The sequence below is a fragment of the Zootoca vivipara genome, chromosome 2 (genome assembly GCF_963506605.1).
Source record: "Zootoca vivipara chromosome 2, rZooViv1.1, whole genome shotgun sequence".
NCBI classification, from domain to species: domain Eukaryota; kingdom Metazoa; phylum Chordata; class Lepidosauria; order Squamata; family Lacertidae; genus Zootoca; species Zootoca vivipara.
Window position 1 is genome coordinate 45,044,824 of NC_083277.1, and position 15,114 is coordinate 45,059,937.

The 15,114-nt window shown below is 44.2% G+C and overlaps 1 protein-coding gene across 1 annotated transcript in view; it reads left to right on the forward strand.

Moving 5' to 3' along the window:
* TKT (transketolase) overlaps positions 1-15,114 on the forward strand; it is a 37,857-nt gene that overhangs the window by 19,004 nt on the left and 3,739 nt on the right. The window contains exons 5-10 of the mRNA XM_035106324.2: positions 641-832; positions 4,659-4,777; positions 7,948-8,141; positions 10,242-10,406; positions 11,554-11,710; positions 14,387-14,517. Of these exons, the coding sequence (XP_034962215.1) occupies positions 641-832; positions 4,659-4,777; positions 7,948-8,141; positions 10,242-10,406; positions 11,554-11,710; positions 14,387-14,517 (958 nt within the window). The remainder of the gene's footprint in view (positions 1-640; positions 833-4,658; positions 4,778-7,947; positions 8,142-10,241; positions 10,407-11,553; positions 11,711-14,386; positions 14,518-15,114) is intronic.

Consider the following 15,114-nt stretch of genomic DNA (forward strand, 5'->3'; position numbering starts at 1 on the left):
AGTGGGCATTGTAGTCTAAAGGCATATGGGCAGCCACAAGTTTCCTGCCCCTGTCCAAATGGTGAAACCGAATGTAACGGCAGCAGGTCTGTGTTGAAATCCAGTTATTCCCCAGCCACACAGGAAGCTGTGTGTGTGGGGGGGGGAAGGGTCTGCCTTTAAGAATAAAAGGAAGTGATATACCGGACTTTCACAAGGCTGTCACTTGAAGTTTTCCTGAGACCAAAAGTTTGTCAGGCTAGGAAGCATGTGGCTGGCATGATGGGCTGTAGAGATGTAAGTCATGGGGGTGTCCTGTGCCCCTGCCTACCTTTTGCTCTTAAGACCCAGACCTATTTTCTCCAGCTACACAGATACAGTATGCTGCTGTAACACCTAACTAGGTTATGTAATAACGATGCAACAAGAAAGTATTCAAAAGCAAAATTCCTCAGATGGCTGAAGCATGTAAAAGGCTTTGAAGAAGAGCCAAGAAAATCTATGCAGGAAGAGTGTCATTTAAAGGCAAAATGTTTCATTGGGGCTACCGTTGTATTGTCCATACTGTGTAGGCTTATCTGAAAAAGTGTTTTTCCTCCTTTGTCATGTCAGCTTACGATACTGAATATTTAGTCCCCGCTTTCTGTTGTTCAATATGCAGCTACCGTGTTTATTGCGTCCTTGGGGATGGAGAATTGTCTGAAGGTTCAGTTTGGGAGGCAATGGCCTTTGCTGGGTTCTACAAGCTGGATAATTTGGTTGCTATTCTTGACATTAACCGACTGGGACAAAGCGACCCTGCGCCTCTGCAGCATCACGTTGAAATCTACCAAAAACGTTGTGAAGCCTTTGGGTATGTATGTATGCATGTATGGATGGATTTGAGAAATATATGATGTCTTCAACCTTGGTTGCTCTGTGCTCTTTTCAATTTGTGGATTGAGTTCAGAGGATCATTAAATGCAGAATCAAAATCTCTCCCACTGAAGGAAGAGGGCATTTCCCCCTTGATTCCTCCCCTAAAATCCCTGTGCTCTCTGAAAAGCTGCTCCGAGTGTCAGGGTACAGAGCACATGGAGCTACATGGAGAAGGCAGATTTGGTGGAAATCACCTTGCCTTCTTCGTGCACTGGGAGCCTCCACTGAATCTCAATCCGTTCCACAAACAGAGAAGTCTGCATCCAACTTGGAGCCATGATAGTCAATATAACGGGATCATAATACAGTAAAATAAAGGCCAATACAGGTCATTAAATTTTGTCCAGGAGTCAGTCCGTTCTTTCATTTGAAGAGCACAAAATGGCAAGGAAGGGTTTTTAAAATTTGTCTAACCATTGACAGTCATGCTTTCAAAGCGTTTATTTCTGGCTCTGTTGAAATTTGTCACATTTGAGGAAATGACTTATTCCTCATTCCTTAAAACACACTTAAAGGTCCCATTAAAATATTTGAGCCTTTATGTTGCAGTAGTCCAAGCGAGAGATAACTAGAGCATGCACCACTCTGGCGAGACAGTCTGCGGACAGGTAGGGTCTCAGCCTGCGTACCAGATGGAGCTGGTAGACAGCCATCCTGGACACAGAATTAACCTGCACCTCCATGGACAGTTGTGAGTCCAAAATGGCTCCCAGGCTGCGCACCTGGTCCTTCAGGGGCACAGTTACCCCATTCAGGACCAGGGAGTCCTCCACACCTACTCGCTTCCTGTCCCCCCAAAACAGTGCTTCTGTCTTGTCAGGATTCAACCTCAATCTGTTAGCTACCATCCATCCTCCAACCGCCTCCAGATACTCACACAGGACCTTCACAGCCTTCACTGGTTCTGATCTGAAAGAGAGATAGAGCTGGATATCATCTGCATACTGATGAACACCCAGCCCAAACCCCCTGATGATCTCTCCCAGCGGCTGCAAGTAGATATTGAAAAGCATGGGGGAGAAGACGGAACCCTGAGGCACCCCACAAGTGAGAGCCCAGGGGTCTGAGCACTCATCCCCCACCACCACTTTTTGAACACGGCCCAGGAGGAAGGAGCGGAACCACTGTATAACAGTGCCCCCAGCTCCCAAGACCTCTAGATGGTCCAGAAGAATGTTTTTTGCAGATAAAGGCGCTCAGATTCGGGAAGAGGTAGACTCCACTGTGGGAGCAGGGCTGGGGCGAGGGAGTGCTAAAGTCCTGTCTAGTCCAGTTGTGTGGGATCAATTCCAATCTGTTACCTCCAGTTGTGTGGGATCAACTCCAATCTGTTACCACGGTCGATGGTATCAAAAGCCGTTGAGAGATCCAGCAGAACTAGGAAACAGCTCTCACCTTTGTCCATAGCCCGCTGGAGATCACTGACCAGTGCGACCAAGGCAGTTTAAGTCCCATGATGAGGCCTGAATCCCAACAGGAAGGGATCCAAATGGTCCGCTTCCTCCAGGCGTGCCTGGAGTTGTTTGGCAACCACTCGTTCAATCACCTTGCCCAAGAATGGAAGATTTGAGACTGGGCGATAGTTGGCCCTTTTGGCCGCATCTAAAGATGGCTTTTTAAGAAGCGGTTTAATAACCGCCTCTTTCAGCAGGTCTGGGAAGGCTCCCTCACGGAGAGAAGCATTCACCACCCTGTGAAGCCCATCGCCCAGCCGTTCCCAGCTAGCTTTTATAAGCCAGGATGGGCAAGGGGCAAGGAGACTGGTGGTTGGTTTCACTCGTCCAAGCAGCCTGTCCACATCCTTGGAGGTAACAGATTGGAATTGATCTCACACAACTGGACTAGACAGGACTTTAGCACTCCCTCGCCCCGCCCCTGCTCCCACGGTGTAGTCTACCTCTTCCCGAATCTGAGCGCCTTTATCTGCAAAAAAACTTTGCAAAATCATTGCAGGAGATCATGTGGCCCGCACTGGGCCCTGATGGAGCAGGTGGTTCCGCTAAATTGTGAACCACCTGAAAGAGTCTCCTGCGGCTGTTTTCTGCAGGTGCAATAGAGGCGGTGAAGAAAGTCTTCTTTGCCATCGCTACCGCCACTTGGTAGGCTTGACATTGAGCTCTAACCCATGTCTGGTCAGCTTCAGAATGAGTTATCCGCCACCAACGCTCTAGCTGTCTCAGCAATTGTTTCATTGCCCTCAGATCCGTGGAAAACCACGGGGCTGTCCGGGCTCCATGCAATCGGAGAGGGCACTTCGGAGCCAAACAGTCAATAGCCCTGGTTAACTCCACATTCCAGCGGGCCACCAGGGAATCAGCTAAAAGACCATCAACATGGAATAAAGCATCCCCTACCACACTCTGGAAACCATTTGGATCCATTAAGTGGCGGGGGCGGACCATCTGAATTGGTCCCACCTTCCTGCAGAGGGGAAGGGTTGCGGAGAAGTCCAGTTGCACCAGGTAGTGATCTGACCATGGCACATCTTTAGTTTTGCTTTTACTTAGTGTCAGATCACCAACATCCATAGAGGTGAACACCAGGTCCAAGGCATGTCCATGGCTATGAGTTGGGCCAGACTTATTCAGGACAGCCCCATGGAGGCCATGCTTTCCACGAAGTCCCTTGTAAGGTCATGTCGGCATGTATGTTAAAATCCCTTAGGACAACCAAACTAGGTGTCTCCAGGAGAATATCCACCATGACCTGAAGCAGCTCGGGCAGGGAACCTTGGCACAGCGAGGAGGTCGGTACACCAAAAGGAATCCTGTACTGCCCCTATTGCCCAACTTCCAGAACATGCACTCAGAGAACTGGGTCTTCCCAATAGGATGCCTGGTGCAAACTAATGACTTCCTAAAAATCACTGCAACCCCCCCCCCCCCTGCCCACAAGGCCTGGGTTGCTGTGCGTAAGAGAAACCTGGTGGACAAGCAGCAACAAGGACAGGCCCATCTGCTTCATCCAACCAAGTCTCTGTTAAACATGCCAGGTCAAGTCCTCCATCCAAGATCAAGTCATGGATGGCAGTGGTCTTATGAATAATTGACCTGGCACAGCAGCACCTTCAGGTCGTGTGGGTATCCCTTGCTGATTCCAGTATCCGTCTGGTCAAGATCAGACCTGGAGGCAGGGATAGTCCTCAAACAACGGCTAAACCTGTCTCCTCGGTAATGACGTGGTCTGGTCTTAGCGTAACTCCTTCTCCTATCTGTGATCACTGAAATCGGTTGTCCCAGTGCAACCCCCCCCCCCCCGGGGGAACCTGCCCCAGCCATTTTGTTGGCTGGGACCCACTCCCAGGCAGCCCTGACCCCTCCCCTTAAGAACAAAATAAAACCTATATAAAAACAAAACACAGTAAAACAATACAAACCAAAAACAGTAAAAATTACAAACATATTAAACAAATTCCCAAACCTGACTAAACATCCATCCCACCCCCCACACCAAAAAGAATTTTAAAAGTTTGATACTGAAGAGGCATTATAAAACGAACTGTGATACAGCTTGGGCTTGCCTGTTCAAAAAACAAAGCAAAACATCTCATAGGGCGTGCCAAGCCTTTTGATGCACTTAAGCTATTCTTTGGATCTTAGCTGCATCTTGCAACAAAAAATGCCATAGTATAGCTTATTAATAATATATAACTATATGTACCAGTTCAGTGCTTGCTTTTGCTTATTCGGCACGGAGCTCTTATAAAAAGATTTGCCTCTGCAAATCCTTTTAAAAGCTAATCTGTTTGTTTGCATTCCTAGCTGGCATGCTATCGTCGTCGATGGGCACAGTGTGGAGGAACTGTGCAAAGCCTTTGGCCAGGCCAAACATCAGCCAACTGCAATTATTGCCAAGACTTATAAAGGCAAAGGAATAACAGGTGATGCCAGGCGGCAGACTTTTCAGCTGAGCAGCAGCTACCACTGTGTTAATAGTATTTCTAGCCACTTTTTTTGTATTAAGGATAAGGATGATGATAAGGAATTACATAGTGCTTTCGGAATGCTTATATTGTCATGTAATCCTTACAGCAACCCTGCATTAACGTTAACACTGTTTTGCTGAAAGGGGTCTGAGACTGAAAGAGTGGTTTGCCTATGGCCACCTAGTAAGTTCAAGGCAGATGTGAGATTCAAAAGCAGGGGTTTCCTGACTACAAGTTCAGTCCTTTCACCATATGCTACACCAACTATCACATTTATTTATTCTGTGTGTATGTGTGTGTATATATATATATATTCATGTATATGAATGAGAGAGAAATAAATGTGATAGTTGGTGTAGCATAGTGGTGAAAAGACTGAGCTACAAGTCAATATATATATTGCTTGATTGCAGAAAACCTCATTGCCATTAATGATCCCAATAGAAAATGCTTAAGCCACATCACTAAGTGTGAAAGGCTTGATTTCCCCCAGTAAGACTTCATTGTAAACCAATTTTTGATATCAGTTCCTCACTCATGCTGAAATGCCTGCTAAACACTACTGCATTGCAGGTGACTAAAATGGCAAGATGGCTGACACCTTATCACGGGGTGGCATGTCACCTTCCAGACATTGCAGGAGTACAGCTCCCTCTATCCCTGAGCATTGGTCAGTGGCGTAGCTAACTGCTCGAGCACCTGGGGCGGCGCAAATGCCCTACACCCAGGGACGGGGCAAGCCGGGGCAGAGCATGCTGTGCGGAACCTCTACATAGTCTGCAAGCTCCACGTTGCCGTTTCGGGCAGCGCGGAGCCTGCAGATGCCTGAGCCACAGCGTCACTCCCCAAGAGAGACGTGTGGCTCGGACGTGCTGCAGGCCAGGCCCCGTGATCACCCCCCCTCAGTGATGATACCTGGGAAAGCCCACATCCACCAGCTTTGGTCATGTTGGCTGGGGTTGAACAACACCATGTTGTGTATCCCTGCCTATAAGGTGACACAGTATGTGCCATAGTGGGAAACACTAGATCTCAACTTTTCTTTTCACACCAAGCTTTAGCTTTAAATTATTCTGTATATCAACATAACCCTTTGCTATATCTGATTTTATTGAGCCAGATTCATATACACCACGAAATCAAAAGCAAATCAAAACACTAAACGAACCTGATTAGCATACTTCAGGACTTGAATAATAGTCTTCCACACAAATTACATAAAATGTGATCAATCTGGGATATTGAGCAGAAATATTTTTTTAAAACCCTGTTCTTAAGGGATCATAACTCATTGATTATTGTAAAGGAAAAGCTTTTTGTGCAACAAACATGCTACAAAAGTGACAAGCATGGTGCTGAGATGTAAAGCTAAATAAAATAGAAGTTTAGGCTCAATTCAAGGGGGATGAGGGAAGAAGAGTGGGCTGGCATAAAGGAGAATGCCTGTATATGTACTTCCATTTTCCTGAGAATGGTTATGGAAAAGTGGAGTGTGCAGTATTCAGACTGTAAATTAATGCACTACTTCAAGAGAATAACATGGACCATTTTTTAAAAAATTCAGTAGTTGTTAAATATGAATGGGATGCTCACTCATATCATATATTTATATCAAATGAAGTTTGAGATAGCCTTCAAAATCTATCTTGTGCTTTTCCTCCTGACTTACATTAAGTAATCTGCCACTTTTTGGTAAATAGTAGGTAGGAATCGTCTTCTGCTTAGCTCTCCAGTATGAATTGTGAGCTGTCACAAGTGGCAGGACACATCAAATGTTTCATTAGCCGTGCAGCAGAGATCTTTGTGCTCCTCCTGCCTGCTTGGCAGTCTGTGCCCATTAAAAATTAAATAAAGCCCAGGCACATCTGCTGAATTTGGATACGTGCAAGGATGTGAATTCCTTTCTGCTCTGGTAGAGAACCAGCTGAAATCACAATGAATAATGAATCTCTTTGCGCTAGGCAACTGGGGGTTTGTGCCACTATGCATTTATCATGTATTCCCCCTTCCTCCCCATTATGTTACATTTTTAATCTTGTGCATCCATCAGCTGGCTTAAGCCATTTCAAAAATAGCTAAATAAACTTAGGATATTTGTCATTTTTCAGGAACAAATGCTGCCATTCTGTGAGACTTCTGTATGGCGAAAAGAATCCAGTATTTAGCTCCTGTTACTGTGAGAGCTCAGTCTGTCTGATGCTCTTTCCCGAAGCAAAGAGACGTTTCGTGCTTGCACAGAGTGCCTGCTTATTCAGGTCCTTAATTACAGAATACCTAGCATGTCATTATTGCAGTCAAGGTTATTGATTCGCTGGCTTGATTTTATTCATTTACTTGAACACATAGTGCAACCTGCTCCAAGGGTTTAGCTAGCAGTATTGCAGAAACAAAATTATGACGTTACGTGTTGCAGAGGCTCATGATCTAAAGAGGACTAAGAGAGGCCAAAAAGGGATAATAGCAATATGCATTTATGTTCTAATTGAACTGATGCAGATGAGTGTGTCATATTGTCATTCTAGTGGGCCCAAGCACCAAAGGAGATTACTCTAGAAAGGAGGTAACGAGAAGATGAAGGGAGGAATTACTAGGACTATATTTTTATTAATTGATTGCTAGGTCCTTGGAGAAGCTCAGGAATCTCCCTCCCCTGCTTCCCAATTTTAAACTCATAGCAGTTCTGTGAAGTAGGTCAGGCTGAATGATAGTGACATTGGATGAGTGGGGGGGCCGAGGGGGGATTTTAACCCAGGTATTTCCAGTCTTCGTATGATACTCTCACGACTGGCTCAGCATCAGCATCTTTGAATAATGGAACTGGGAGTACAATGGGGAGGGAGAAGGAACTGGGAGTACAATGGGGAGGGAGAAGGAATTCGGCTGTAGGAGAGCAAGGGAAGAGTGTGTCAGGAGACTTTCTGCAGGATCAAAAGAATACAGTAACAGGAATGAGGCAGGCCAAGGCATTGCTAGCTTAAACCTCATAGGAAGATGATTGCATTTGCAAATAACCTTATTAGCTGACGTGGGCCTAACTCAGAAGAAGCTGCTGATTTTGGCACTTTGAGAAAGTGTATCGTATTTAACTTATTTCCTTTTTTAATTATGTGTATGGTGATTTGCAGGTGTTGAGGATAAGGAAAACTGGCATGGCAAACCTCTTCCCAGAAACATGGCTGAGCAAGTCATTTCAGAGATTGATGATAGAATCCAGAACAAGAAAAAGCTTTCTCCAGCACATCCGCAAGAAGATGCACCAGTTGTCAATATCAGAAATGTCAAGATGCCTTCACCACCAAGTTACAAGATGGGAGAGAAGGTATGATGGTCTTTCTCTGTTCTCCTCAAGCAATTCTAGCTTAGGTTTGTGTTTGTGTTTGGAAAGGTGCTTTTGCTCACTATTCTGGGAACTGTGTTTTTTATGGAGTTGATTAATAAGAATAAACAACTTTCAGTCCAGAATTCTGTAAAATATTCCAGATGACATTCAGCCGCCTACTCAGTGGAGTTCCAATTGTAATTAATTCATCATAATAGCAGAATGCCTATTCAAAATGTCACACCTTTTGGGAGAACAGTAAATGCTATTTCAAAATATTGAAGATGAGCCAGACTTGATTTTGTATATGTGAGTCTTAGAGCAAATGTTTCACTTCATGCCTGTTTAAAAGTCTATGCCAGGCATCCCCAAACTTCAGCCCTCCAGATGTTTCGGACTACAACTCCCATCTTCCCCAACCACTGGTCCTATTAGCTAGGGATCATGGGAGTTGTAGGCCAAAACATCTGGAGGGCCGAAGTTTGGGGGTGCCTGGTCTATGCCATAATTCTAGTGAGTCACTTCTAAGGTAGCTGCTAAGAATGGGACTTGTGGAGCCATTGCACATGAGATGCCTTGTGTATTCAGGATGGCTGCAAGTGAAGGCCGCAGGTCCCTACTTCAGACTGGAAGGGATACAATCAGACTGGAAGGGATTTTATAGCATCTAGATCTAGGGAAGTAATAGTACCACTGTATTCTGCTCTGGTCAGACCTCACCTGGAGTACTGTGTCCAGTTCTGGGCACCACAGTTCAAGAAGGATACTGACAAGCTTGAACGTGTCCAGAAGAGGGCAACCAAAATGGTCAAAGGCCTGGAAATGATGCCTTATGAGGAACAGCTTAGGGAGCTGGGTATGTTTAGCCTGGAGAAGAGAAGGTTAAGGGGTGATATGATAGCCATGTTCAAATATATGAAAGGATGTCATATGGAGGAGGGAGAAAGATTGTTTTCTGCTGCTCCAAAGAAGTGGACACGGAGCAATGGATTCAAACTTCAAGAAAGAAGATTCCACCTAAACATTAGGAAGAACTTCCTGACAGTAAGAGCTGTTCGGCACTGGAATTTGCTACCAAGGAGTGTGGTGGAGTCTCCTTCTTTGGAGGTCTTTAAGCAGAGGCTTGACAGGCATATGTCAAGAATGCTTTGATGGTGTTTCCTGCTTGGCAGGGGGTTGGACTGGATGGCCCTTGTGGTCTCTTCCAACTCTAGGATTCTATGATTCTATGATCAAATTTGGTTGCCATTTCTAGACCCAGGTAGACTTCCTGTTTCTTTAAGAATGAACCAGGTAGAGTTTGCCTGTCCCTCTTGTCTAGTAGTGGCAAAGTCACATGACTGACCAGTTGTCTCCTTCACCTGCTTTGATGCAGAGCAAGTTATAGCTGTCAGGCAGCTGAACTGATGCAGCAAATGGGAGAAGAAAAGGAAGAAGTCTCTCTCCCTGTCCTCAGATTTGAAGTACATGGAAATCTTACCTGAGCCTGCAGACGAAAACTTTATGGAAATTCTTAGATGCCAAAGTAAACAGACAGAAGGAGAAACTCATGCAAGGGTGGTTTTGGGTTTCCACTTCTCTAGGGAAGTGCTGGTTGTGTTCTCATGGCTAGCTTTTAGTCAAGTAAAGGACAACACTGCACTTGGTGTGACTGTATGAGGACAACCTGGCTTCTCTCAGCACAATTTCCCCTGAGGCCTATTCTATTCCTAGGTTTTCTGCTTCAGCTGTGATATGTTTGATGACTAGAGGTATAAAGACCCTTGTACTACTAGCACAACACCAGAAAGCTTGAAGTTAACCAGGATATCAAGGACGTATTATAGATGTTTAAGTGAGATATGATAATCTCTATGCTTAGGATCTGAATGGTAAACATTGAAAATGTTGGCCGTAAGTATGAGGTATCGGTGTGACATACTATAACATGTGGGGGAGCATTAGAGATTATTTGAAACTCTTCAGTGTAATATTGGTCATGCAGAGTTTTGTCTTGGACTCGTTTTCGAAGGTTTTTATTTACGAGATTTGCAGTTGCAGCGTAACAGAATAATTGAACATAATGAAAACGGGGCATCTCTGTCCTTTTCCTCTCCACAGTTTGCTACTCGCAAAGCTTATGGCTTGGCCCTTGCCAAACTGGGCCATGCCTGTGACCGTGTGGTTGCTTTGGATGGGGATACCAAAAATTCCACTTTCTCTGAGCTCTTCAAAAAAGAGCACCCTAGCCGTTTCATTGAATGCTACATCGCTGAGCAAAACATGGTAAGGTGGTTTGTTTGGGTGTTTGTTTGTTTGTTACTTCAAACTAAGCAGCTTGTTTTGGATAAGTTCATGCTCCCATAATTAAATCATTGTCATTACCCCACCTTTATAAATAAGGTTTTGTATTCAACTAAGTCATCCTTGGAGTAGACCCTTTGAAATCAATAAACTCATTAATTCTGTCCATTGATTTCAGTGGCTCTGCTCTGAGGATGACTTGGTTAGATACAATATCCTAAGAAGCTTAGAGCAGTGGTTCCCAACCTTTTTTTTTTTGGCCATGTCGAACCTAAACATCTCTAAAATCCTGATCCTCCCCAGTGACATATAATTCTTATTACTGTATTCAAAAATTGAACTCCTATTCACATGGAGGAAGCTAAAAGCCCATTAACTTGGTCTAACTCATTCTCTAATTGCCCCCCTTAAAAATCAAATTGTGCCCCACGTTGGGAACCACGAGCTCAGAGTTTCTAGGTGCACTGCAACACGCAACAACCAGGTTGATTCAAGGGCACATTTCATAGTGCGTCAGCCCCATAGTTCTCCTGCTCTTTCCCTCCCACCTCTTTCAGAGCATCCCCTGCCCTGATTCTCCTTTCCCTCAGGCCTTGGACATCTTGTTGCTGCTCTCCCTTTATCTAGCCTACTGTTGTCAGAGAGCTTCTGCTTCAGAGCTCTGTAGGTCAGGTTGTTGCAACCAGAGCCATTACTTCCAATTTCTTGAGGAGCTTAAGCTCATTTCGTGCACCACAAACATGTGCACGAGAGCAGGTTGCACTGCTGTGATTCTGTCGGTGCATGTAACTCTTGTTTCCTTTCCCACTCCTCTATGCAGTCCACCTCTATTCGTCAATTAGTGACATAGCAATTGGACCAAGAGCATGGAGACCCAAATTCATGCATCCATTAAACTCACCGGCTGATTTTGGGTCACTCCATCTTTCTCAACCTTGCTGTAAGGGATAACGTAGGGAGAAGGGAAGAGCTATGTATACTGCCTTGAACTTCTCCTCGGAGGAAGAATATAAATATATAAAAATGTATATAGTTTATATAGGTATAAAACATTTAGCTAACTCAGCATGTAGCACACACTTTTTGCTGGAACTGGTTAATCTGCTCTTCCCCTCCCCCACAATCACAGGTGAGCGTTGGCGTTGGTTGTGCAACCCGGGACAGAAACATTGTGTTTGCCAGCACCTTTGCCACATTTTACACCAGGGCATATGATCAGATCCGCATGGCAGCCATTTCCGAGAGCAACATCAACCTCTGTGGATCTCACTGCGGTGTATCTATTGGTAAGCGGCTTTAAATTTATTCAGCAGATTGCCTTAGTCTCCCAGATGCAGACACACAGACAGCTCATAAAACTAAGGGGCATTTTTAAAGTTTTAACTCTGTATGAGTTTGAAACAAATATTCAAATCTAAACATTGTTTTAGCCGTGAAGTGGAAGTAATTTCGAAATTCTAAAGGAATCTCTCCCCCCCCCAACCTTAAATTATTATTGTAGTCTACAAATTTTATTCTCTGCTTTTTATTTGATATCACTTGTTGCATCATAGAGGAAATGAGGCTTGTAAAACTGATGGTCTGCTAAGTCCTTTGACCAAAGTGTACTTTTCAAACCTCACATAGTTGATCTGCCTACAATAGACATTCCATGTATACATTAGAGACAAATAAAGTGAGTTTTGGATGTATCGGAGAGTGTTCCAACATGTGCTAGAAAATGCTGTGTGTTCTCATTTAGTTCCAAATGACCATTACACTTTACCATTGTGTCAACTTGCAGGACGCTCTGGCTATACCCAACAAAATTAAAACAGCAAAGCAAGCTTTTCCCCCAAGCTTTTATTCTATTATTGCTATATGTATAATGACCTTGTTTGTACATAATACAAAACCAGACTATGACTTAGCAAGAATAAACAAGCATGTGGGTGCCCAGCATGAAAACTGATGCACTTTGTCGTTCCCCTGGTTCTGCTGCACTGCCATGAGCCAAATACATGATTTAATTTAGCATTTTGTGTAAACTTATGCTTGTATTTAGTCTCACTCCCAAGAAACCAGAGTTCATACCAAGCAAAAACCTTGGTTATTTGGGGGAGACAAGCCTCAAGTCTGTGTTCAAACGTAACCCTAAGCCAAACCCTGGTTTAGCTACAAGCAGTGCACTAGCATGACCAGAGGGTACCTGCACGCTTGCTCATTCTGGCCAAGACATAATTTGCCTTAGGGGTATGTGCAAATCGGGTTATTATGAACAGTGTTTCGTCTGATAGATGTGGGCATAAATCACCTTTGCCACCAGCTGCCAAATCTTTGGGAGCAATATTGTTCCTTCATAGCTCATTGACAAAGTATATGATTCAGTAATGATACCATACTAAAAGCTGATTAGAACTGCAAGTGGCTTATCACAAATTTCTTCTTAAATCTGAGCTTCGTGCAGCACAGTGGAAGTTTCCTTATTGGCTTAAGTGTTGCTCATGCTGCACTCAGAGTTTGCACTGGAAATGTAAGCAGTGAAGCCTGAACAGCTTGGCAGTGGTTCAGGAATTTTCAGCTTGGGCTTTGCTATACTTGTCTATCAGTGCTGTCGCATGTTCAGGTTGTTGGCTTTAGCCTCCGATTCTTTCTAACACCACTTGCCACTTGTGCTTCTCTTCAAAGAATTTCCAGTTGCTTCTTCGACGGTACAGTGAAGCCCTCTTTTAAGTGCAGGTGCCAGTGAATTTCGGTGCACACATTCTATTACTATTTCTAGGGTGGGACATGTGCTTTTGTTTTTTGCACGTGCCAAGGTCTTATTTCAGCAGAACTCTCATGGCCATCAGGATAAAAACTTCCCCTACTTCTGAAGTGTGTGTTTGTTTGTTTGTAGGAGGCTGCAGGTTCAATCCTTGCCATTATCAGGAATGGGATCTTAAGTTCCAATGATGAGAGAAACCTCTACCCCCTCAAGTTTATTGAAATGCAGAGTTGCACAACCCACTGGGGCTTTTTGGGGTCTTTGACTAAATAGGCTGTTGGTTTAACTTGATACAAGGCAGCCTCATATAGCTGTGGCAGTTTTTTTAAATAAATATATATAAAGGATGTGGTAGTGCCATTTCAGTAACTCTCACTACATCCTCTGTGGCAATTGTACTGAAACAGGAAGCAGACACTATTCCACATTTTTAAAAAATGACTTTGGAGCGGCCCTCTGGCTCCTTTTTGAGGCAGACAGTGTTCACAAGTCAGTTCAACCAAGTAGAAGCTGGAAAAAATGCACTCAGTTCTTCTAACTGGTTTCCTGTAAATACTTTTCTTTTCCACCAGAAGGGCACAAGTGCATCCACAGCTCTTCCTACTGCTGGCTCTGGAGGGATTTGAACTGTGCCATTCACTGCTCCACACCCACACCCAAATATATCCCTCATTATAATGCATCTCTCTCTGGGTTTCATTAAGCCAATCTTCACTGAAAAGTAAGCTTCTTATGAGCTTCAAGTGCCCCCTCCCAGGATGGGACATTCTGATAGAATCATGAATTCTTCTGTGTTCCACCAACAATTGGGACATGCCTACTGTCACCTTGTACATTTTTCTTTTGCCAGTTAGCTAAAACCGTGTATTTATTTTCTTTCATTTCTGTACCCATGTATGTAGCCCTATATTCCTTTTCCTTCTCCTTTTGCCTCTGTGGTAGTGGTGGTTTAGTTTCTGCTTTATTGTTTTAGTTACCATTTACGTCTGCATTTTTCCATGATTTTTCTTTATAACCCTAGTTTTCTTTCTTTTTAGTTTCCTTCTATCTTCTTTCTTTGCTATTTCCAAGTTTAAGCAGAAGAGGGTAGGTCCTGTGAGTGCCTTATTTTTATTTTGGATGCCTTTTGTTTTAAGAAGTATACAGAGAAGCTTGTTCATTTTTCGACACTGATATTTTTCTTTCATCCCCCGCCCCTCAACCATCTCTTTTCTAGGTGAAGATGGACCTTCACAGATGGGGCTGGAAGATCTGTGCATGTTCCGTGCCATTCCTAATTCAACTGTATTTTACCCTAGTGATGCTGTATCCACTGAAAAGGCAGTAGAATTGGCTGCAAATACAAAGGTCTGCAACTCTTCCGCAGTGTGCTTGCTTGGGAGTTTTAGAGCAGGGGTGGGGGACTGGCTGGCCCTCCCCATTTGGCCTGCAAGTTCGTTTCAGGCAAGCCTTACACCTGACATCATATACGACATCAGATGGAGGATAGGTAACGTTGGGACTTCCTCTTTGTGCAGCACTTCCCAAGTGCAGTGGGCATTAGGAAGGAAATGTGCATGGGGCTTTTGACAGGCGTCAATCGCCTGGCATCCTCATGACCTCAGATGATTGACAATTGCTGCATAGGGATGGGGAGAAGATAAGAATCTGGCCCATTACTGCCTCCAAATCTGAAGTTTGCTCTCTTGCAGAGGCATGTAGGGAAGGGTGCCCATTGCTGTGAATATGTCAAAGTTTCATTGTTGGTTGGCTATTTCATTACATTTATAACCCCCTCCCCTTTTCTCCTGTCATGGAACCCAAGGTGTCATGCTTATAATACCTGGGCAGTCACCCATCCAGAACTAGACACACTCAGCTTTAAAAGGGCTAATTTTGGTGTTTTGATTTTTAAATGCTCCCCCCCCCATTTTGAAGTTTAATTCCATGGGCCATTGTGGGTGT